Here is a 25,407-nt window from a genome sequence, read left to right on the forward strand (position 1 = left end):
CCCACCCCACACGCCCTGATATGATGCACTGAGGACACCAGGCCCCCCCAGCAGGATTCCTGCCAAAAACACACCACGGCATCTCATGATGGGCAAGCCCAGACAGACCCAGGGGGACGGCATCCTCCGGATAACCGGCCCACACGCGCAGAAGAAGGCGGCTGGGGAGCTGTGCAGTACTGCGTGGGGCCCTGGACTGGACCAGAGCTGGGTCTGGGAAGAGGAGTCTGGACACACAGTAGCCCTGGGGCTGCCATAAAGTCTAAACACGGGCTGGGGGTTAGAACAGCAGGATCGCAGCAAGATTCCAGTTCTTGATGTAGATAAACCTGCTGTGATTACCTCAAACACCAGCCTTGTCCTCAGGAAACTGGGGGTAGAGGGACTCAGTGTTGCCAACTGACTCTCAGGAAAAAAGTGTCTGTAAATATCTAGCGTGCGGATGGACGGACAGAGGAGAGGGGAGGGACCACAAAGCAATGTGCACAGGCTTCGGAGGGTAAAGGGCAGATGGGTGTTCCCTGCGCTATTTTCACAATTGCTAAGTTTAAAATTATAGCAAAATTGGGGCGCCTGGGGGGCTCAGTCAGTGAAGCACCTGCCTTCGGCTCAGGGCATGATTCTGGGGTCCTAGGGTCGAGTCCCAGATCCGGCTCCCTGCTCAGCAGGAAGCCTGTTTCTCCCTCTCCCGCTCCCCCTACTTGTGCTCTCTCTCTCTCTGCCAAATAAATAAATATAATATTTTTAAAAATTAAAAATAAAAAAACAAACTCAGTATTTCATCAGCAGGGCACTGTGCATGCAAAGAGGAAGAGAACGTTCTAGGTCCTCCGGGAAGTGCAGCATCCAGGGAAGGAGGGCAAGGCGGCAGTGTGGGGCTCGACTGTGAGGCTGAGCTGGACAGCAGCTGGTTCAAGCTGATCACACGGCGGGCAAGGCCCTCTGCTCCCCTGGCCGCGCACCTGCGGTCACTATAGGATGGGCATGGGGGCTCCACAGCATCAAGCACTGAATGAAGAGCAGGTGCATAAGAAGTGACACGAACAGACACCTTATGCACACACACGAACAGACACCTGCCTGCCCCAGGCGGCTCTAGATAAGGGCACCTGACATGCCCAGCCCCACCCCTGCGCATGGAGTCCAGAGGCCAGCTGCCGCCCCTGCAGCCGAGAGAGCCCGCTGTCTACAGCCCTGCCCACGTTCCTCCACCGAGGCCGCGGCCAACCCTGCGGGCATGGGATGCTCCCATTGCGCCCTCCAAACCCTAGAATCTGAGTGAGGGTGCCGTACGAGGGGCTCACATGCACCTGGGGAGCCCCCTACCATCGGGCCCCCAGCCCACCCACCCCGGAGAGGGCCCACTGAGGGTGTCGAGAGGGTGGAAATCAGGCCACAGGCAGGCTGGCTCTGGAATTCTCTAGTTGAACGTGACTCACCCAGGGCTCACTCTCTTGCTTCAGAACGCTTTCCAAAAGCAAGGAAGAAAAACTAAGGTCAGTGTGTACTTGCAACCAACATCTCTGTGTCTGTGGGTCAGTCCACGCTCAGCCAGGCTTCCAGAAGGAGGCAGCTGACTGGGCCCAAGAGGTGGATGGGCGCTTTTAGTCCCAGAGTTCGAGAAGCTCCGCTAGGCCATCTCCCCCCAACAGTACAGCAGCCGACGGCCCAAGGCGGAACTCGGCTGAACACACCATTTTAAGGCGAAATGTAGGGAACAACAGCTTTGGCACTTGGCCAGCCTTTAGGTTCACTTAATCTTCTGGCAAAAAAAGGGGGCATAGAATAGAGGTTCTGGCTTTGGTGAAGAAGTCCTGTGAGTGGCTTCCCAGCCAGAAGTCTGCAGCCGCATGCGAGGGAATGGTAGGCAGTCATGGCTCAGCCGTCCTAAGCTCGCTGGGCAGTGCCCCAGGCACCACCCCGCAGGATCGGGGAGCCCCGCGCACCTGTATGCTCACCCGCTGCCGGCCCCTGCTGGAGCACCGGCCACCCAGGTGCCACCCTCCGAGGACACCTCCAAAGGGGGTGCCCCCTGCGAGGTCACGGAGTCCCTCCGTTCCTGGCCCCTGCCGATCCCTGTCGGCCCCGTAATGCCGGGACTGTGCCCGCTGGGTTCCTGGGCACTGTTGGGTCCAACCTAACTTGGCAGACGTGACCACGAAGGAGCACTGTGAGGCCCTGGGGGCCCCCGGGGGTCACCTCTGCAAAAACCCCATCCTCCACTCTTTCTCCCCCACTGCACAAATACTAATGTGGCCGCACCCTGGAGGTCTGTGGGAGGGCAGACTTCTGTGAGGAGCTGAAGAGATCCACCCACCCCGCTCCTGTCACTGGTGTGGACAGGGTCCAGCGCCCAAAGCCGGTGTCATCAAGGAAGAAGAGCCAGGCCGTGACCTGTGAGGGGTGTCTGCAGGTGGTCCAGGAGCTGAACGAACGGCTGGAATCCAAAAGCCCGGAGGTCCTCAAGAACGACACTCTGGAGTATGTGTGTTCAGTCCTGTCACCTCCATCGCCCAGTAGGGCATCACCTTGGCGGACACCTACAGCGTGTCCTTGGGGCACCTCATGACCAGAGTCGCCCCGGAAAGGAGGGGCAAGACCCTTGAGGTGTGCAGCGACCCCAGGGGGACCCAGGAAGCTAGCAAGGCCCCAGCAGCCACGCTGTCCTTGGGGGCAGAAGGCGGCGTGTCCTGCCAGGGGTGCGAGAATCTGGTCAGCACATCACCAACAACCTGAAGACCCACGGCGCAGCGGACAGCACCCTGTCCGTCTTCAAGACCACCTGCTCGTTCCTACCCGCGATCCTGCCAGTACTGTGTGACTGAGTTCGAGCCCAAGCCTGTCAACCCCTCGCGGACAGCATGGGCCCCGGGCCCTGTGCAGCATGATCCATGCCCACCACGCCGAGCTACTGGGCACCAGCCGGTGTGCCGCGGGCCCGAGCTTCCGGCAAAGAGCCAGCAGTCAGCCCCGGCGTGTGGTCCTGCGGGGCTCTGCCACAGCCACAGCCGCCCACACCGGAAGGCAGCCGGGATCATGACCCCCAGTGATCACACCCGGGAGGCCCTAACCCCCTGAAGCCCCAGGGTCCCTCCAAGGTGAGTGCTGTCCCCATTCCCATTTCCCAGACAGGAAACAACTGAGGCTCTGGCTGGGAAGGAAGAGCGCTGAGACCTGGATCCTGCAGAGCTCTGTCCCCAAGGCCACGCCATGTGGCTTTGTCCTTGCAAGCGTGTCTAACAGATGAAGCCAGCTGACGCATGCTGCCCTTCTCCAGCCCCCCGGCCTGTTGTCTCCATCGCCGCGACGCTGCTGCTGGGAAGACAGGCATGCTTAGCCTGAGATCTGGACCCCTGGATTACTGGCACCTGCGGAGGGCAGTGGCCCCTGGTGCCCCCCTCCACCTCACAGATGAACGCCCCAGCTGGGAGCTGGGGGGGGGGGGGGGCTCCTGGCTGGAGTGAGCAGTGGCGAGGTAAGAGGGGCCATCATGGGCACGGGCCCATCCCTCGTGTCACACAGCTTGGGTGCGGGGGACTGGTCCCGTACAGAGACACCATCATTTGCTCGGGCCAGAGCTTCCCGACCTGGGGTCCTCAGGGGTGACCCCAAAGATGCATGGGAGGTGTGTCTGTAATCTTTGTGGGAAGGAGGTTGGGGCTTTGACCACATCTCCAACAAGCAGCTGGGCTTCCAAGCAGTCCTTCCCAGGCCTCTGCCGGCCCCAGGGATCTTCTCCCTGTGCCCCAGACTCGCAGCCTCCCTAAAAACAGCCATACGCAAATCCTATAAGAGGAGAGCTGCGTGGGGGGGGGGGGGCTGCATAAGAGTCCACAGGGACAGCGCAGGGTCTGGCACGGCCTCTGGGGACCAACAGCTGCCTGCAGTGGTAAAAAAGGCCCTTCGTCCACCAGTGCCTCGATTTCTTAATCTGTACAATAAGGGTGACCACATCTGTGTCACGGGGATGTTAAGACAATTCAAGGAGATGCCCATGAGCTTCTTCCCCCGCAGAGCCCAGTCGGTCTGCTGGGACCGGCGACACCCAGCTCAGGGCTCCCCAGAGGAATCTAGCTGTGCAAGTACTGAATAAGCCAAACACATTCTCCAAACGCTGTCTGCTGTGTTTTTATTCTCATGGAAGTCCCGGTCCGGGACCTGCCACCACACCTGCCCTCCTTCTGGCCTCCTGCAGCTGTCCCCTCCCACAGGAAGCCTTCCCTGATGCCCTCGAGGCCATCTGGGCACCTGCTCTGTTTTCCTCCCATGCTGCATTGTCACTGTGGTCTTCCTGGTACCACAAGCCCCTGGGGACAGACATGAGACATGACTCCTGCTAAGTCTGGGGCCCAGCACGGGGCTGGCAGCAGTAGGTGTTTGAATATTTGTGGGACACACACGCAGGCTTGTGTCACGCAAGGCCTGGCCAGGTGAGGCCCCGCAGCTGCTGTCCAGCGAATCCCCCTAGAACAAGACTCCGCCAGGTGGGCGCTGGGCATCCTCCACGTGTCATCCAAAGTTAGAGGAAAACCTGCAGAGGGTGACCCTCAGGCTTCTCTGTCCCAGGCAGGGTGAGAAAGGGTTTGGGGGAAGAAATATGTTTGGTTGTTACTCATCTGAGATTTATCTTAGAAGAAAAGTGATCTATTGGTAGAAACGTGGCACCAGATGTCGACATACGCAGCGGTGTTCCCTCTTTTGCAAAGACTTTGTGAACACAGATTCGGGGCCGGAAGACGCGGAAGAGCATTCACGGGGGACGACCACCTGCTCGTAGCGGGAACGCGGGCGCCTGAGTCCGGGGAAGGCACGCGTCGGAGACCCGCACGTGGCCCAGTCTTTCCTTCTTCTGTGACTTTCTCTTTGACCTCCAGGCATGAAATAAGCTCCCCTACGCCGGGACAGAAGCCTATAAAAGCTTCCCAAGCACACCTGAGTCCAGCATGCCCTGGACAGTGGCTGCCGGTCACCTCCCGAGGGAGGGCTTCCCACCCGCCCCAAGAGCTCGGCTTCACATCACTCCTCACCCTCCACGACCACCACGAGGCGGGCACCATTCTCATTCCATTTCACAGAGACCAGAGGGGTTCAGTGACAGGCCCAAGGTTACACAGCGAGCCGGCAATAGAGCCAGGAGTCCAGTCCAGGCAAGAGCAGGTTCCAGGGTCTGCGCTCCTGACCCCCCACCTGCCGCACCCCGGAGGCCAGAGTTCAGTCCTGACGCCCCTGCTCTGTGGTCTCTGCCTCATCTTCCTCATTGTAAACGGGACGATCCCTACCTCCCGGGGTCCGCAGCGGGATTCACGACCGTGTGTGGAGGGGACAGCTCCAGGACGCACACCATCAGCGAGGGGCCTTTCAAAACCCTCCCGCACCCAGCATCTTTCCTTCTGAGTCCAGCCTCCCTCTCCAAACATGTTTTCATGGTTTGGTTTGGTTTTTGCATATCTTCCTCTTAAGACACACTGTGATTTCTGGGTCTGATGCAGCTGATTAACTAGCTTTCCCCGGGTGAGCGTCTTAACCGCTCTGCTATTTCCTAGCACTTCCCTCCCCAAATTCCTTTCAGCTTGGCAAGCCGGGGCTGGGTCCGCTAGCTGCCTGCTGGAGCTGAGACCCTGGGAGAGCACCCAGGCCACACTGCCCCGCCAGGCCTCCGCGGGCGAGTGGAGGGCGTCGGGGAGCCGCTCGCTCAGGGGGGATGCCCCTGGCTTCACCCAAACCTCTAGACACAGGCACGCGGACTGTGGGTGGGTCGCTGTGTATGCACGCACTCCCATCTGCAAGGAAGCTTTTGTGCAAAGCCAAAGGCCGGGGTTGCGCCGACCCCAGCTCCAGCCCAGCCCCGCGCGGTGAACAGGGCCAGCCCTGCCGCTCTCCCTTCTCCCTCCACTGCCAAAGAGCCCCGGCAACCCGCAAGCTACTTCTGGGAGTAGAAGCCCTTCCTACAACGCCCTGGGCTCACCCCAGTGCCTCCCTGGTCCCGCCTCCTCCACCCCTCCCAGTCCATCCTCACCCCAACCTCTCTGAGGAGCCGCCCCTCCCTCCTGCAGAGCTCTGTCCCCATGTCACCTCCCAGGCAGGGCCCTGCCCTGACGCCACCCGCCCTGCTCCTGGCTCATCCTCCTTCCTCAGCCACCACGGCCCCAGAGCCCACTCCTTATGCCACTTCTTACTGGCCTCTGTGGTCCTCTCCCCTGTGCATCGGCAACCCTGCGGGGCAGAGATTTGTGCCCCAGGGGTCCCCACCGTTCCTATCTCCTAGCACAGAGCCGGCTCCAAACAGGGCCCCGTGAGTGCGGGTGGGATGGATTCGTGAACGCTGGCTCTGCGTGACATCATCTGCAGCCGAAAACTCCCTCTGGCTCGTTGGCAGGGACCCCCAAGCCCAGACAGCTGCATGGAGTCAGATGTTCCTGAGAAGGCTGAGCCATGCCAGACCTCCCAGGAACACGACATGGACACCTCATCCCTCAAGAAATGAAAGCAAATTGGCTCTGCTTAGTTCCAATTGCCTTCCCTGGGATGCTGTGCAAATGAGTACCCTGCATGGCCCGGTGGGCTGCCCCCGGGGACCCGCAGCTCTCAGCTGGTCGGGCAGTCGGGGCCTGGGTGTGCAAGGCATCCGCTGCCGCCCCAGACAGCCGTGAGAGCAGGCCCGGGGCAAGTGCCCCCTTGCCTTCTCTGTGACCTCTGGACTCCTCCCCACCGTGGCGGTCACTGCCCAAGGCAGCGTCTCACCCGTTCCCGAGTCAGGGGCACACTCCACCTCACCCCACCGCTGTCCCCACTCAGGCGCTCTGGCCCATGCCAGCGCTGCACAAGCAGGGGCATCCCGGGGCGGGAGGCCAGGACTGCTCTTTCTGCTTCACTCCCAGCCCGGGCACCCAACCCTGGTCAGGAAGGGATGTGGGAGATGCCCAGCCCAGCAAGGCTCAGGACGTGCCCAAGCTCTGGGGCCCAAAGAGGGACAGCATCTTGCCTGAAGCCCCGAGCCCCAGCTTAGACAGCATTTCGGGTCTGGCTCCAATGCAAGGCATGCAGTGAGAAGCAGCCAGCCACGTTTGATCACTCAGGGACTTGCAGGGGCCTGAGCCCTCTCCCTACAAAGCTTTGTTCGTCCCTCAGCAAGAGGCCCCCAGAATAGTGCTGTGTCCACCCTGCACTGACATGATCACCTTCTCACTACCCTCGAGACTCGAACTGTGCCAGAATTCTCCTCGGGACATCCGGAAGTCCCCAAACCTAGGCTCTAGCCCAGAGGAGCCTGTGTCGGATACTCACCGCACCCATCACCCCAGGCCCAGAAAGGGCCCCTGCCCAACCCCTGCCCCCTCCTGGTCTGCACGGCCCAGGTTTCATGGCCTCCCCCAGGAAGGCTGCCCTCATCACCCCATTGCCCTGAAACACCCCAGATTCACCAAGTTCCCACAATTAACAGGGGCCAAGCCCGACTCCGCACAATGGGACCTTTCTGGAATAGACCAGGAATCCTGGCAACCCGGGATAGGGTTTGCACACAGGCACATCGGAGCTAGGCTTTGCCACTCGCAGCTGTGTGACCTTGGCCAAGTTACTTCACAACTCTGAGCTGCAGTTCCCCTGTGAGGATAATGTGGACAACAAAGGTACCCCCTCCTATGGAATCCGTCCAAGGATCGAGTGAGGTAACCGTCCGAGCTTGCCCCCGTGCCGGGCACACACAACTGCAGACGCCCTGTGCCATCTTATCCATCTGAGGACACCAACCCCCTCCTGAGCTGACTGTCTGCAGCTTCCTCTAGCTCAGAGAACCCAGAAACTTGGCCCAAGGCCCACCGCCCAGAGGGAGCCCTTAAGGGCCCGAGTTCACCGGATGGGTCTGAAAGAGTGCACTGGCCAGTTGACCCATAAGCACCTGCCTGCTTACTCAGATCTATATTATGAGGGGAGAATCTGAGAGATGCAGGGGGCAGGGGGGAGCGGGAGAGCGGGGGGGGGAGCGGGAAAGAAGAGAGGAGAGAGAGGCTCTTCCCTTCTCTGTTTAAAGCCGTTCTGGGTTTTCCCTCCATTAAGGGGCACCTACAACATGGTGCTTAATAACGGACCCCAAGAGCCACCCTCAGGTCAGCGGCGTGGGCTGGGAAGGGTGTTTCCAGAGCCGGACACAAAGGCCTGGCTGGTGAGGCCGGCCCGGCCAGCCTGGCTTCTCCACCGGGCTCAGGGCCACCGGCCAGGCCCCAGCTGCTAACTCTGGGCTCGCTGACTGCAGGAACGTTGTGTCAGGCGTGGCAGGCCCGGACACAGGGCCTTCCTCCCCAGATAAACATGGGCCCTGGCACACGGCTGCAGCTCCCGGGCTGGCCCAGCACGTCTGCGGCCCAACGCCACAGCCACCGGGGAGTCCGAAGTGTGATTCCTCAGGGAAGACCCCGCGATGGGTAGCGTGGCGAGGGGGCAGAAGCTCACACCGCCTCTCCCACGCACCTGCTTCCCTCCTGTAACCGGAGGTGGTTGGGCTCGATGGGGGCCCAGCACCAACACCCCAGGGTCTGGGGTCGGGCACGATGATGACCAACCCTGGGCTCCTGGAGGACAGCGCGGCAGGCCCCAGGACACACGGCCCCTGCCTCCCCTCCCTCTCCTTGCTTCCAAGGTCAGAACCCCAGGCTGCTCCTGGGGGACCTCAAAGTTCTCCAGTGATCTCAGCTCAGTAACACTCTCCTCAAGTCCTCTTCTGGCCAAAACATGCCTGAAGGTTCAGCCTGCCCGTAGGCCACAAGCACGTGGCCTCTGCAGGCCTCCTGTCTCCTCACCAAGCCCGGGGAGCACCGGGCTCACTCTGCAGTCTGTTCCCGAAGCAGTGGGCCAATCCCCCTCCCACACCAGCTTCCCAGCTCAGGCCCCTGGTGGGGGGGAGGCATTTGGTGGCTAAACCACCAGCAGAAAGCAGAGGGCGCCTCGGACAGGCTCTCCTGTTTAAATGTCACCAGCGCCTCAGAGAGGAGGGCTTCCTGCGTGTTTGGGAACAGGAGATGGCCACCCGGGCCTGCCCTGGGGGACTCGGCAGCCAGCAAGGGACAGGGGTTGGGGTATCCAGCTAAACTGAAAAAGCAAGGCTCTCCTGTCACTGTGCCAGCTGCATGCACCCTCAGTGTGGAAGAATCCGACGGCCGGGACCGTGCAGGAAAGCAGAGAGCGCCCCAGGGTCACTTGCAAGCCTCCGGAATCCGGGCCCACGGGGGGCTCCAACTTCACCTGCCCACGCAGCCCCCAGGCTCCCAGGGCCATTCCCTGAGCTCAGCCCACCAGGGGACCAAGGTCAGGGAAAGGGCAGGGTCCGCCTCAGCCTCCTCCTGACCCTGCACCCCACGAGGGGTACTGTACCCTTGGCGGTTCTCCCAGGACAGAGATCTGGCCCCACCAGGCGGTGGTGAGCATGGCAGCCCGGGGCAATGCGGGCCGTGGGGTCTGAGGTCCCCCACCCCGATTTAGTGCTAGCTCACACACACACACTGACCTGACCGGGTGACCTTCGGGGGCAAGTGGACATCCATCTATGTGATGGTGAGCTCAGCAGACTTGCCGGGACTTACGGACACAACACCCCTCCCAGCACCCACCCACCCCATACCGACCAGGAAGCAACAGTCCCTCGTCAGTCCCTCGTCCCGCTCCTGCTGAGACCCTCCAGGGAAAAGTCAGTGCTGCTGGGATCCCACTCCTGCCACCACGAGGGGGTGCTACCAACATGCTGGGCCACTTTGGGCAAGCCGCTGGATCTTTCTGAGCCTCTCCTTCCCCAGCTGACTCAGAAGGCCATGCAGACCCGGATTTCACAGCCCGGAGGCAGGGCTCAGCGTCCACACTGGGCAGGGACAGTGAAGCTAAGGGGCAAAGGCACAGACATCTCGGGGTCACATGGCTCAGGCCTGGATCTCCTAGGCTCTCCCACCCTTCTGCCTGGCGCTTCTGCTTCTGGGGGTGTGCTAAGGGAGCTGTGACTATTATCCTGCTATTTGAGAGAGGAACAGAGAACTGTCTGACATCTCAGGCCCCATCACCTCCTCCTGACACACAGCCAGGAAAAATGCCAGGTGCCAGGGTTATTGGCGGCCAAGTTTCCTGGGAAAAGCTGGCAATGTCCCAGCTGTTCTGCTAGGCCAGCAGTGTCTTCCCAGCTAATTGCTCATAGACTGGCCCATTCCTGGAAGGCTGGAGGACTTGGGAATCTTCCTGAACAATGGTGTGCTGGCACCAGCTCATGCCAGCTCACTCTGGCTCACACCAGCTCACACCAGCTCACTCTGGCTCATACCAGCTTATATCAGCTCACACCAGCTCACTCGGGCTCACATCAGTTCACACCAGCTCACTCTGCCTCATACCGGCTTATATCAGCTCACACCAGCTCACTCGGGCTCACATCAGTTCACACCAGCTCACTCTAGCTCACACCAGCTTACATCAGCTCACAGTAGCTCACTCGGGCTCACTTGAGCTCACTCAGGCTCACGTCAGTTCACACCAGCTCACTTGGGCTCACATCAGCTCATACCAGCTCACTCTGGCTCACACCAGCTCACATCAACTCATACCGGCTCACATCAACTCACACCGGCTCACATCAGCTCATACTGGCTCACATCAGCTCACACCAGCTCACATCAGCTCATACCAGCTCACATCAGCTCACACCAGCTCACATCAGCCCATACCAGCTCACATCAGCTCACGTTGGCTCACATCAGCTCACAATGGCTCACATCAGCTCACCCCAGCTCACACCGGCTCACTCTGGCTCACACCAGCTTAGATCAGCTCACACCCGCTAGCTAGAGCCAACGATGCACGTCTCCTCCAAACTCCATTGTAGCTTGAGATTGGCCATGGTGGGAGAATTTACACCATGGATGCTGGTAAGCACTACACATTAGGGTTCTTTCCTGGTGTGCTGGTTGCTAACATTTACCAGCACCCCACTGTTCCTAGAGCTCACACCCCTGAGAAGGCGGCTTGGGTCTCCTGAGCATGGACTCTGCCTGAAGACACACCAGGCGCTGGGCGAGGGTGGGCTCTGGTCCCAGTCTGGTCCCCAGCAGGAAACTGACCTGCCCCCCGCCCCCCAGAGCAGCTCACAGACCAGCCAAGCAAAATGTCCAGTCTTGGCTTTCGACTCCATGGGCAGAGGCCTCCTGGGCACCAGGCACTGTTCTAGGCCCTGCGGCAAGAGTGAAGCCAGGCAAGGACACAGCTCCCTGTCTCCTGCGCCTGGTGGGATGCACAGATGCGCCGTAAAGGAAGAAACTATACCAAGGTTTGAAAATGAGAACTTACATTAAAATAACAGCAGTACAAATACTGCATTGAATTCCTGAGAGATTATGATCAACACAATGGAGAAAATAGCACAGAGAAGTTGCATCTAACACGTAGGGCTTGTGACACAGTCTGTCGGGACGTGGCTCTAAGGGGGAGGCGCTGACCTGACCCCCTGCCAATTCGGAGTCCGGTGTGTCATCCAGGAGAGGGGCAATGCAGCACAGAGCATCACCCGTGTGGGGACAGGAGATGGAGACAGAGCCTCCAGCCCCTCGAGGGCCCGGCCTGTGGCACAATCACCCTGCTGTCCCCAGTGCCCGGTGGAGAAAGTCGCCGGCTCGTGGCCTGGAGACCACATTCACTGCACAAAGGGACTCGGGCCAAATTCAGTGACCCCAGCCCCCGAGGCCATCAGCAAAGGTGGAGACAGTGACAGCCGCATTCCCTGACGCTTCCCGGGTCCTTGGACCCGCCGACCCAGGCGATACTGCTGTCCCCATCTGGCCAATGCTGAGCTAACCTGGGCTCAGAGAGGGGGAGTGACTTTCCCAAGGCCACACAGCCAATAAGACAGAGCCAGGAGGGACTCCTCAGCATTCTGAGAAGCCTGTGCTCTTGGCCACCTGTCACACTATCTCCCGAAGAAGAGAGGAAGTGCAGAAGCGCAGGAACCCCGTGAGGGCAGAGGCCCTGAGCCTCTCTCATTCAGTCCTGAGTTCCCAGAGTCAAGGAGTGCATCCAGAACGTGCTCAGTGCTCTGAAAAACTTGCTGAAGAGAGGGAGGGCAGGGAGGGGGGAGGGGAGGGGGGAGGGAACAGGAGGGAGGAGCGACAATGTTGCAGATCAGTAAGGGTTCCAGCTGATGGCACCGACTCATGTCTGATGATGTGACACCAGTCCTGAAACCCAGCTTCCTCCATGATCCCTTCCCCCACCCACTTACTTATTCCTGTACGTTCCCATGCCACCAACTGAAGATGCGCTGAGCACCAGAGCCCTTGAGAGGCCTCTCCCCCCATTCCTCTCCACCTGCCCCGGGGAGCCTCTACCAACCCCTCTTCACCCAAGGCTGGCTCAGGGGTCGCCCTCCGGCTCACTCCCCGTTGAACGGAAAGATGATGTTCCTTCTTTGAATCCTCCACGGCCAGCATCAGTCTGAGGACAGGAACCGCAGGGAACAGACATCAGGAGTTGTAACAGGTCACGGGTCATGGCCAGGAAGATCAGGTCCCTTGCAAAGTGCCCTCCCAGTAACTGCCACCCTCCTCAGCAGAGCTCTGGGGGAAAGAGACCCACTTTACAGGTGGGCAAACGGGTTCGGACACAGCAAGTGACTTGCCCAGGTTCGTTCGTGAATGGCAGAGCCGGGACATCCGGAATTGGGGTGCCCATGCTTCTCCCAAATATAACAGATGTTAGTGTTTACCTCCAAACAAAATAACATTCACAGCAAAATAAAAAACAGCTAAATCTTGGACCCTCGTGCTCAGTAAACTTTACCAAGAATATCACGCTCGACCCCGCAGCTCCCTCTTTGTGGATGAGGAAACCAGGGCTCAGAGAAACGGACTGACTGTTCCCAGCACCAGCTAATAATGACAGAGCTGGAGAACCCCCACGAAGCCACTCGGCCACCAGCACGTCCCCCGGATGCCATTCGCCCTGTAAACAGGTTTATGCCTCCATCCTTCAAAGCACACTAAAAGCAAGGTTTATTACATAACAGAAAACAAAGATAGTGTTTTCATATGTTTCCCACTCAGGGAGTGTTATTAAAATGCAATAAATCTCCAGGGCAGAGTGCGATGTTAATGCAGAGGGCAGGCGATCCAGCTCCGTGCTTCTGTAGACCACAGGGAAAGCCAGGAGTGGGGGGGGGGGGGAGGGGTGCAGGACACAAGTGGGGGAAAGAATGGCACACTCTGCACCCGCCCCAGGCTCAGCCCCTCCCCGGAACTGGGGCTCTGCACTCAGATGGGTCCTGGAGGGGCAAGGACGGATGAGGCTCTGGGGTCGCATGGTCTCCCCCTCTCCACATTCCCCTCTGCCGGTGGGCCTCCCCAAACCTTGCGATTGCCCCCCTCCCTGCCCCTGCCAGTGCTGCAGCCATGTGCTCGATCCAATCCACAACCTCGTGCCTAGCTCCCCACCGCCTACAGGACAGAGTTCGGTCCTCCTGTTCATGCATACAGGGCTCCCGGGTCCAACCCTCACTGGCCCCCAACTTCGTCTCCCACCATCCTCTGACCACCTCACAGGTAGCCCCTCCCAGCTTCCTAAGATTCCTCCCACCAGGCTGGTTCATGCCTCCGTGTTTCCACAGGAAATGTTTCCTCTGTCTAGAATGCCTTTCCCCTGCCGGTCTGCCTAGAAAACTCCTATTCATCCTTCAAAGCCCAGTGCAGATATCACCTCCTCTGAAATGGTCCTCTCCTGAGGGTCCCTCCACAGCAGATGTGGGTCCCCCCCACATCAGTCCCTTCCTCCCTAACAAGGCTGGTGTCATATTCATGGCCAATCCTAAGGCATGGCAACGTGCTGGCACCAAGAGGATGCTCAAGAAATATATACAGAATTTAATGATCTGAAAATGTGTCTTAATATCTTGTGTTCGTGAAGGTGCGCCAGTCAGGCTTTCAACAGACCAGAGACCCAGAGACAATCATCTCTGGATGCCTTCATGCCCAGCGTGGTTAACAGAAAAATGGACCCGCAAACACAGCCACATCCTTGAGCAAATGCCACCTTATGGGCAAGACGGGCTTTGCTGATGCGATTAAGTGGAGAACTTTGAGATGGGGCCATCTCCTTGGATTCTCCCAGCAAGCCCGATCTAACTACATGTCTCCTTGAAAGAGAGGACCTGCCCAAGCTATGGTCAGAGAAAGACGGGAAATAAAAGACAGGCCAGAGAGAGGCCATGCTGGGCAGCGAGGGCGGAGGAGGGGCTGTGAGCCAAGGCACACAGGGGGTCTCTAGCAGCTGCAAAGCGGCGGGATACAGATTCTCCCCTAACGTCTCAGGAAGGGAAGGCTTGGCTTTAACCAGTGGGACCCATATCACACTTGTGCCCTCCAGAACTACATGGTAATGAACCTGGCTTTGTTTTAAGCCACTAGGTGTGTGATAACTCGTTACCTCAACAAAAGAAAATGAATGTATGGAGTGCACCAGCCTGGCTACATTTGGGGGGCTCTCCCCAGCCCTGGGCATCCCCAGACTCTACGCCACTGCGTGCCTCTCCTACTGCCTTGATTCCCTTCCCCTGCTTCACCTCCCCTTTCTGCCGGGCGAACTGCTATTCATCCCTCAGAACCCGTTTCCAAGAGTCCCTTTATGGGACGCTGTCCCCACATATCCAGCAAGCCGGGACACCACAGCCCCTGAGGCTCAGCCAGGCCTCACAGAGCTTCACATACCAGGGGGCCCCACCCCGGATCCCCTGTTCTCCCACGGCTTGGTGACGTCCCGGGGGGTAGACACCTGTGTTCCACTCGCTCTGAGTCTCTGACACCTAGAAAAGTGCCTGACACACCGCAGGACCTCAAGAAGCACCTGGGAAGTGACGGGGCTTGGGCCGGTCAAGGCCAAAGGGCTCCATCCACTTGTGGGGTGCGCAGGACGACAGTGCACCCTGGCCTTGCCACCTTGGCTTTCCTTAGCTGGAGGAGCATTTGCACCAGGACAGGAGACGGCTCTCCCGGCGTACATCTCATCACCTCCTGCCTAAATGGTGCTTTGATTTCTCCCCGGCTTCCCGCCTGGCACCAACAACAGCCTCGGAGACGCACCTCCAGGCTCAGATGCACGCTGGGATCCCAGCTGCCTGAGATCCAACAGGCACCAAAGGAAGCCCGTGCTCAAGAGTTGGCCTACGAAGGTCTTCAGAGACGTGGGGACAACGCGCGGATGGGCCACTCACCACAGCCTGCTTTACATCTTTACGCGGCTGGAAATTGAAAATGACGCCGATGTCTGAAAACGAGGATTTGGTGAAATAAATAATACCTCCTTCTGCTAAGAGTTTATTACACGGTCACTAAAAACAGCAATTTGAAAATATGCAGGAGCATAGGGAAAAGTTTAAGACATAACATTAAATTGGGATCTAAGATTTATAAAACATGTATACATTTGCATCTGAAAAAAGACTAGCGAGAACATTGATCTCAAATATTAACAGCTGCACTCTCATAAGGTGGGTGAACGCGGGATTGTTTTTATGCCTCACGTATGTTATGGTTTCCAAAATCTCTATGAGAGTCATAGATTATGATTTCTTTAAATAAGATTTTTTTTTTTTTTAGGGAGAATTTTCTGGAGAAGAATTTAGCAACATCCTTCTCAAGAACACCTTTCTTTTTTTAAAAAAGAGTTTATTTATTTGAGAGTGAGAGAGAACACAAGCAGGGGAGAGGGGCAGAGGGAGAGGGAGAAGCAGGCTCCCGGCTGAGCAGGGAGCCCAATGCAGGACTCGATCCCAGGACCCCGGGATCATGACCTGAGCCAAAGGCAGACGCTTCACCGACTGAGCCCCCCTGGCGCCCCTCAAGAACATCCTTCAGAGGGTCGATGGTAGCACGCAGCTTCCGGTTAAGGGTAAGTGAAGTGACCACCACGGAACCCACGCACAGTGTTTCACGGACACTGATCCCGCTCAGTAGACCCCGGGGCCTGAGTCTGTTCCAGGGTTTCCACCACATGGAGAGCACAGGAACCCTGATCCCAAGAGGAGATGAGCGGCGGGCTGTGGGAGAGGGTCTGGGAGAGCCCAGGGGAGGTGCCTGGCCCAGCTGGGGAGGCGACATCTGCGCACAGCAGAGACAGGGCCGGGGAAGCTGGGGAGAGTTCTTATGGATGCTATCCCCAGGGAGGCCGGGCAGGGCAGAGGCCATGGAGGCCCTTTACCGATGGGGCTGGGGAAGTGCTCTGGAGGGAGAATCTGCGAGGGTCCGGAGGACCAAAGAGAGGCCCTCGGCTAAATGCAGGACCAAGAATCAGATCGTGGCCCCGAATTCACAGGCTGCCCTTCCCCAATGAGCACCTGTCCCCCTATTTCTCTGGGAAGACCCTAGGGATTGGGAGGCTGTGCTGTGGGCTCAGATGGACAGGGGGGCCTTCACGGCCTGGCTGTCGGTCACCATTGCTGCAAGAGCTCCACTCAGAAGAAATGTCCTGCCCAGGGCAGATGCCGCAGGACCCTCCCAAAGAAGCTGGGGACCTGTGTGCGGTCTGTTCACATCTGCTCCTTCCCCGGACTCTTCCAGAGCCTGGGGCCGGCCTTTCCAGCCTGCAGGAATGCGGGCACCGGGGCAGGATGCAGGAGAGAGCGGGAGGGAGGAAACCACAGGAAGGATGAGGGGTGAGCCCGGGTGGGATGTGGCTCCCCGAGGGCAGACTCCACCCAGGAAGCTGGACTCGGGCTTGACCAGGCTGGACAGGACCAGAATGTTCCTGTCACCTGCCAGGGCCAGCAGCTGTACTCCTTAACACAGCCTCAGGTCACCGAAGGATTGCTAAGGTGCGCTGCACTGGGGCTGACAGAGCTGGGGGTCGGGGGAAGATGGGTGCTGGGGCTGCTAAGGATGAGCACACCCACGCGGGAGGCGCCGCGCAAGGAGAGCTGCCCTGGAAGAACAGGGACACTGTGGTGATACCCCCAGGATGGGATCTTCCTCCAGGAAGTCCTCCTTGACCACCACCCCCTCTACCCAACTGAGTGCAGGCACGGAGTGCTTCCCTGGTTCTCTCAGCTTCATCATGGTACAGATTACATGTCATCACCCCAGGTCATTTGCCTGTCTGTACCCGTTACTACACTGTGGGTCTTGGGGGTGTGTTACCATGCCTTACTCAAACCTAGAGCCTGGGTGGTTGGATGTGAGGATGGGGAGGTTGGTGGACAGGGGACGGACGCATGGGAGATGGAAGACGGATGGATGGATGGATGGATGTGTAGGGGGTTGGTGGCTGGACAGGGGATGGACACAGGGGGTGGAGGATGGATGAAGGGCCGAATGGATGGGTGTGGGGAGTTGGTGGGTGGGCAGGGGGTGGATACACAGGAGATAAATAGACCAGTGCATGAAGGATAGAGAGACAGAGGGGATGGATGGATGAGTGGATGATGGTGGGGAGACATGGAGGAAGCACGGGAGAGGTTGGGGGAGGGGAAGAAGGAGGAGGGGCCAGCAGGCAGAGAAGACAGTCACCACCAGCTGGGAGGAGTCCTTCAGGGGGGTGCCCAAAACAGGGGGAGCCAGGACCTGAGTGAGGGCAGAGGGAGGGAGAAGAGGCTTGGGGCTGGGGATGCTGAGGGATTGCCTCAAACGTCCTGTGACCTTCCAGCCACCCCGAATCTTGTTCCGGAGTATTTTACAGGCACCTCAAGGCCTCTGAGCCTGACCTCATCAAACTGTTGATTCAAATCGAATTATTTATTGAATAGACTCAAACTCTGAAAGCTTTTAAGTCAGCGCCCGTCTTGATCCCTATCTGCTCTGGGTCTTGATTAAATCAAACTCAGCCCTCCATGGTGATGCTGAAGCCCCGGCCCCGGAGAGGCCGGCGGGGGAGGGAGGAAAGCCCCTGGGGGGAGGAAGGACACCTACTAAGTGCCCAGCGCCCACGCATTAGCTGCCGTCCTCACTGTCGCCACCTCCAGCTCAGGTTGGACAGGAAGGGATCGGAGGCAGCGAAGTCTCGGAGCCTGAACGGAAGCAGGATGTGTGCGCGGCACAGACCACGCAGCAGCCGGGCCCGCGTTTAGCCTCGGTGAAGCCCCTTGCAGTCTAAGACTGCCTCTCCAAAATCCCCACTCTTTCCGGGCCACCAAAGGGCAAAGCGCATCCTGCATTTATAAATCTCCCGCTGGAGACTGGGAATGGGCACCCTCAGCACCACCTGCCTAGAAAGACTCCATCGGCACAGGGGTCCTTGTTCGCCCTGACGCTCGGGCCCCTGAGGGACTGCCATCGGCTCGGGAAGCGCTCTGCACACCGTCTCTGTCCACCTCACCGTGGGACATTGAGCCACGTGGATGTCCCACCCCCAGCTGTCATCACCTCTGCAGGGAAAGACTGGATGCTACTTTGTATCAGTGCACGTCGAGAGGCCCTCGGACCGCTGGGGTTCACGGCTCAAACCTGCTCAGACCCTGCATTCACAACACGGAACTCTAAAATTCTATCTATGAAAAATGGAGAGAGAGAGAGACACCATAGGACCACAGAACCAAATCTGATTTTAAATAGGATGGGGTAACAATGCAGTAACATGATACATAAACAGAAGTGATCTGAAAATCTCAAATGCCAACTCCACCAGAATGCAAAATCTATGAAACAGAGCTTCCCAAAGTTGGTGCCAAGGAAAACCAATCCCAGGAAATGCTCAGCAGAACAAAAATAATATAATACATAAATATTAAAATGCATAAATAAAAGGGAATTAAAATTAATTTGATTTAATTTAAATTTAAAATGAAATGACAGTTCAATAAAATCAAAATGAAAGATTATGGTCTCGGATGAGATGGAGAAATGCCTCCCAAGCTCCTCTTGGAGACGTACGATGTGTGTTAATGTGTCAGACATCCCCAAAGTCCTACTGCAAAGAAATTTGGTTGATTTTCAACCTAAGAATGTTTACCAAACTTATAGGACCACAAAATATGTATTTTCTAGAAACACCTATGACCTTGTCATTCAGCAAACATTGACCCTGCTCCTCTCCCCTCCTGCATTGGTGCGGGGTTGGACCCTGTAAGTTGCTTTGGGCTATAGAATTCTAGCAAATGTGAGGTGAGTAGAAGCCATAAACGTGCTTGTGTGGTTCGCTCGGTTCTTGAGCTGCAGTGTGGTGCATGGGAAGAACACACCTTTGTGGCCTCCGTCCCGTCAGCTTGGGTCCCAGAACAAATACAGATGAAGTAGGCCATGCCCACCAGTAGAGCTTCCCATGCACGCCCCATGCAAGGCAGCCAAACCAGTCAACCCAGGGGTGTGAGGATAAGTACGTGGTACATGCCACTGAGTTTGGGGTGACTTGTTACACAGCATTGTTGTCACTGTAGATGACTAATACACCACCCCACAGAATTCCTAAATCCCAAGGGAGGAAACTTGACTAGCCAATAAACAAAGGAAAGTATGTCGAGGCTCATGAAGAATCACAAAGATGTGCAATAAAACCACACCGGACTACACTCTCACGCCCGCCTGAGTGCAGACCTATGAAGCCTGACGACGGTCCCAGAGATGCGGAGCGGGAGTCACTCCGCAGACAGCCTGGCAGCAGGGAGAGAAGAAGGAAGGTGGGGACGCAGGTGTGGACGCTCACGGCAGCCCTGATGGGAATACCAAAATCTGGGGGGAGAAAAATCCTCACGCTCCCCCAGCAGGGGGATGCATAGATCAGCCGGCTTACGTGTGCTGCACGGATAAATCACCAAAACCGAGTTGAGAGTACAAATCAGATTTCAAAAGGCAGCATGATGCCATTTATATCAATTCTTAAAACATGCTAAACAGTAGAACACATCAATTGCGGACAAACACATACATGTTTAGTTAATATTGAATGCATACTCGGGGATGGTCCCCGCCAATTCCAACCAATGGTTTCTTCTGGGTGGGCGATGGCGGGGTGCAGGGGATGGGAGGAGGGAGGAGAGAGCTGGGCTTGATCAGAATCTGGAAGAGTGCATTTCTTGAAGAGACAGAGATCACAGGCAGGAAAAAAATTAACATCTGTGACAGCGAAGGACCCGGTATTGGGCGAGGCCAGACTCTACGCTAAATTTCCGTGGCTTCACCCGTACTGTTCCCGCTCACCGTCCACTGGCCCACACTAACCAGATGACCCCACAATAACTACCAGGGAGGCTAGGGAAGGAAGGAAACGCTTGGATTACTTGGTGAGCCCTGGACCATCTCTGACACATGGTACCCAGTCCATTCTACGATTCTTGTATACAACAAAGATTGCATGGTTAATTCAACATAGAAGGAAGAGAACCACCAAAGGCAGGGGATGCCACCAAGTCACTCTGGGAGAAAAGCTGAGACCCACACCCACCCCAGTATTCCCGAGGTTGCCGCTGGCTGAAGGTCCTGCCCAAGATCACACGTGCCAGGGGAACAGTAGGGCTGGCGTGGCCTTCATACATCCTGGTTCAGGGATGGGGCTGGCACAGTGTCAAGTGGGCTATGGGCCTGGGGCTGCCATTTCACGTGGCTTTGCCCACAGCCATGCTCCATGTGAGGCTGCAGGCAGTCCCAGGGCCTGCGCCACAGCAGAGAGCAGCAGGGCAGTGAAAGGGAGGCCAAGGTCCACTTTCTCCCTGGCTCAGGATGCTCCCAGTCCCCTCCTACTCTGCACGACAGCCTCAGAGCCAACTCTGTGCTCCTGGCCCCCACACCATCCCCTAGGATGGCCCTGTAGATGTAAAGAGTTCTCTAGGTCACGTATTTCCCAAGAACCATATCCCCACTCTGTTTCAGGGGTGCCCTTGTCTGTTTGCCCAGGAATGATCTCAGTTTTCAAGCTGCTGGCCCAGCGTCCTGGGAACCCCCTCAGTTCCCGTTGGCCACCCCGTGTCCCCCAGCCCCTGGGAACAGCCCCGAACCAGGAGAAGAACCGAGCGACATCCTCCTATAGGCAGGGTATGGGGGGGTGTGGAGCCTCTACAGATCATGTCGTTCTTAGTTTCCTATTCCAAACACTATTTATCTTCACCTTGAAGCCGCCGCGGCTCTACCACGGAGTAGACACAAACTGAACATCAACTCTCTGCTGGACCGTGAGTGCCCACGATCTACACTTGCCTCTGTAGCTTCCGGCTCTGGCCGCTGAAATCCCCCGCGCCCGGACGAGGAGGGTTGGGCTGCACAGGTGTCAGCCTTGGGAAGCCAGCAGGGATGAGTGAGCAGGACCAGACCGTGTGCGTGTGTGCGTCTCAAGGGGAGAGGGTGGGAGGGGCAGCAGGGGGAGAAGCTGGGAAGCGCTACGGGGCCCCACCAAGGATGAAGCCATGGAAAGGGAGCACAGCTGAGGATGGAGAACCAGGGACACGTGCAAGAGCCAGCGAGCAAGTCAGATCTGGGTGGTGTGGCCAGAGGGCTGATGACCGTGCAGTGAGCTGAACGGCAGAGCCAAGCCCACGTGTCCATGACCTCCAGAGACGGTGCGTGGCCTCATTTGGAAAAGGGGTGGTTGTGGGTGTAATTCAGTTACAGCTCTTGAGATGAGATCACCCCGGATCACCCGGGTGGGCCCTAAAATCTAATGGCAAGTGTCCTCATAAGGCACACACAGAGGAGGGCACACAAAGGAGAGGCCATGGGACAGGGCCTGGAGTGCCCTCAGCCCCAGGAGCGGAAAGAGACAGGAAGGACGCTGCTCTGGAACTTCAGGGGCAGCCCGGCCCCGCCCACACCTCTGTCTGGGGGCTGGGAGAGAACAAACTCCTGTTGCTTTCATCCTTTGTTCCAGTGGCCCCAGGACCTTCCCACAGATGGACATTAGGCAAGTGCCGGGCAGGCTGGTCTGAGCGAGAGTGCTCCTCAGCTTGCCCTCAGCCCTGGGGCTCCAGGACCGAAGGGGCTGGCGGGGACCAGCTCTGAAGCCAGCCTGCTCTCCCGGGGACGGGCTCACTGCGGCCCGATCCCAAAGAAAGGGGCAGGCTGTTGGATCAGCGAAGCCCACTGGGGGCAGATGCTGCTGACGTGCAGCCCATGAAATGCGGGACAATGAAAGATGCACTCAGCTTAGATTTCGGGGAGCCATTTCCAGAATGTAAATACCATACCTATCACTAAAAATGTACTGGCAGCAGGGCACCTGGGTGGCTCAGACGGTTAAGTGTCTGCCTTCGGCTCAGGTCATGGTCCCAGGGTCCTGGGATTGAACCCCACATCGGGCTCCCTGCTCATCAGGGAGCCTGCTTCTCCCTCTGCCTCTCCCTGCTGCTCCCCCTGCTTGTGCTCTCTCTCTCTCTCTCTCTCTCTCTCTGCCAAATAAGTAAATAAAATCTTTAAAAAAAAATGTATTGCTGGTGACCACACAGGAGAATCCCTGGGAGGCTGGGGGCGCGTCCACTGTGGGTGGCTTTAATACGTGCGCTCCAGGCACGGGCTCTGCCAGCCCCATCCACGCGGGCCTTGTACGGCAGATGGCGGAGGCGTGGCACCCCACGCAAGACCAGTGGCAATCTTTCCACTTCTAAAGACGCTCACCCAAGTCCCCAAATAGAGAGAATATGAGCCGATCATGTTCGCAAGTGTGAGTGGCAGTTAAACACAGAAGCTGCTCACCCTCGCCAAGAACCCAAGGGACACAAAGGAGAGTGGCCTCGCACCGCGGGGCCTAGCAGGTGCAGGCCAGCCCGCCGGGAACCGCTCACCCTCTGGCTCGCTCTCTGGCTCGGTTGTCACTCCCTGAGATTCTGCCCAGGAAACAAAATGAGGAGGAAAACCACACATCTACATGCTTTATGGTGACGGCGTGGCTTAGCATCGGAAGGAATCTAGTATATGTGCTGCCGAAGCGAGCACAGCATCGGAAGGAATCTACTCCCCCGTGAGTTTGCGGCCCCAGAGCACGCTGATGCAGACACGGGCCCACAGGGACAAACTGGAAACAGATGCGTGAGGAAAGGAGAACGCGAGACGCTATTCCACATCTGACTCTATAAATACGTCCGCGTGAGACAGATAAACAGGAAGGAATGGTGCTGAACAGGGACGGGGGTGATCCTGACATGACTAATGGCTTTGCATGTATTTTTAATAAGGGAGAGGAAATATCTGCGTACAGACAGTGATGAGAACATGGAGAATTAAAGTCCGTTGATTTGCTTTGAAGAAAACCTCCATCGAGACTGTGCGCCCTTCTAGGGACGTTTCAGGTCGGCTGGCTGGGTGCACACTCTCCGAGGCAGGGGCAGGTCAGGACCTGAGGCTCGGGGCGGAGCGGAGGGAGCCCCCGTCGGAGCAGCCCCGAGGTGGGTGGTTGGCCTCTCTCTCAGCTTCTCTACTTTCATCTGAAGAATCTGAGTCTGGAGCCCGTAAGCAAGAAGGCCCGGCCCCCACGCCACGGGGGCTGGCCCAAATCCGCTGTCCCCACCGTGTCCCCCATGAGGATGGGCAGCTCTGTCCCGTGGGCACAGATCACACCGCGGAGGGCTGTTCCCTGTCGAAACAACATTTACGACACCCCATCTCCTCCGTGTGTGGCCCGCGGAGATGCTGTAGAGAGTGGAGGACCCCCGGCACTCGGGATGGTCAGCGGGTGCAGAGGAAGGAAGAGCCCCCACTTCAGGACTCGGCCGGCATGCAGCAGGCCGGGCCGATGAGGGGACTACAGAAATCTGCTTGGGAGAAGAGAAGACTCAGGTGCCTCTGCTCACTGTGTAGCCCCAGCACCCGTCCTCGGACCAACCACCTAGCGAGGCGAAACGCCCTCCACGGGCCAGCCCTTCTCCGGGGGCCTCAGCCTGAAACCAGTCCCAGAACACAAACCCTCAAAGGGCTGCAACGAGACGTCGCTGGGACTGGAGTGCTCAGGCCATTTTCCACTCTCATCCCAAATGCCGAGCACCTCCCACGACACTGAGTGGCATTTTTGAAAGCAACCCTCCTACCTCTCCTTGGTGGGTGAGCTGCTTTGAGGCACAGGATGAAAATCCACCAACACATGAGGTCATGGGGGGGGCGGGCAGGACAACATCTGTCCTCTTTGCAGGATGCGGGCTCCCTTCCCTGAGGCTGGTGGGGGAACTGGGGGGCAGGCTGGGGCGTCTACAGGGTGAACCCGGCCGAGAGGAGCCGACTAGCAAAGGTGCTCAGGCTACAGGGGTTAGAAGAACGCAGGGCAGTACGAGTGGCTTACTCCCCAGACTCAGCACCATCAGCACCCCCAGTGACCAGGCCAGGGGCCCCAAGGCGACACCATCCCTTATACAACAAGGAAAGGACCCAGCTCGAGGTGCCATTTCAACACCTTCCCAAAGCATCACGGAAATCCCCCAAGAGCCAACAAACTCAATCATCATGCTCCTGTCCTAGAAGCAAAGCCAAAATCCAAAAATAAATCAACTCGAGGGGGCTGCACACACACACCACACACACACACACACACACACACACACACACACACAGGAGTCCTGATGAGCAGGTTTGGGTGTTGTTTATGGATTTCAAATAGAAAAATGAATTAATTATTACTTGAGAAACACATCTTGAAAACCAAAATGGTTCAACACCCAGGGAACGTGGGAGCGGCGAACGGCGCTTGCAGGAAACAGAATCCTCGCCCGAGAAAAGCTTTGAAAGGACAGCCTGGGACGCTGGGAGCCTCCCTTCCCCCTTCCCCGGTGAGCAGGTGTAAATATCGAAGACGATAGTAACCGAAATGATTTCTCAAAACCTCCTCTCCCACCTCGTTTAAAACATCAAAGGGGCTGCTTAATGTTCTTGGGCTGAATTCACATCTCACATATAAAGAGATATCCCCCGACGCCGGTGGGTTATTTATTTACCAAGGTCTTCAGCTGAGCCAGGAAGAAAGAAACATGTCTGCACAATGAGGGTAATCGGCGTATTTGGTGGGCTCTGGGAGCCGCGTCTGAAGCCCAGGGCACGGGTGGAGGGCATTTGTGCACTGACCTGAATTCACAATGCAAACCCTCTACCTCCGGGGAGGAGAGAAGGAAGGGGGGAGGAAACACGGAAAGAAAAGCAAGCGAAGACGCTTTCTAAAGGGCTGTCTCTTCTCCAGGGCTGTGCGTGCCCACCCACGAAACCCTCAATTGCCCTCCATGTCTCCCACACGCATTGCGTAGCCAAAAGGAAGCTGGGAGACCGTCAACTCAGGGCTGCTCTAGCCGGGCGTGGGGGTCTCGGCCCTCGGCCCAGGGAGATGTGCAGGTGCATAAGGAGAAAGGCCCACCCTCGGGGTGACTTACCGCCACAGAGAACTTTCCAGAACCTTCCCCATGTCTGCATGGTAATACTTCGTCAGGATCAAGATCACCTGTGGTGGCAACAGAGAGACAGAAATCAGTGGGTTCCAAGGCTCTGAAAGAGGAATATGATGACACCCCTC

At 57.6% G+C, this 25,407-nt stretch overlaps 1 protein-coding gene across 1 annotated transcript in view; it reads right to left on the reverse strand.

Moving 5' to 3' along the window:
- The window catches only part of SORCS2 (sortilin related VPS10 domain containing receptor 2), a 462,241-nt gene that overhangs the window by 250,979 nt on the left and 185,855 nt on the right, over positions 1–25,407 (reverse strand). Inside the window, exon 2 of the mRNA XM_027597353.2 lies at positions 25,268–25,335. Within this exon, the coding sequence (XP_027453154.2) occupies positions 25,268–25,335 (68 nt within the window). The remainder of the gene's footprint in view (positions 1–25,267; positions 25,336–25,407) is intronic.

This window comes from Zalophus californianus, chromosome 2 (genome assembly GCF_009762305.2).
Source record: "Zalophus californianus isolate mZalCal1 chromosome 2, mZalCal1.pri.v2, whole genome shotgun sequence".
Lineage (NCBI taxonomy): Eukaryota > Metazoa > Chordata > Mammalia > Carnivora > Otariidae > Zalophus > Zalophus californianus.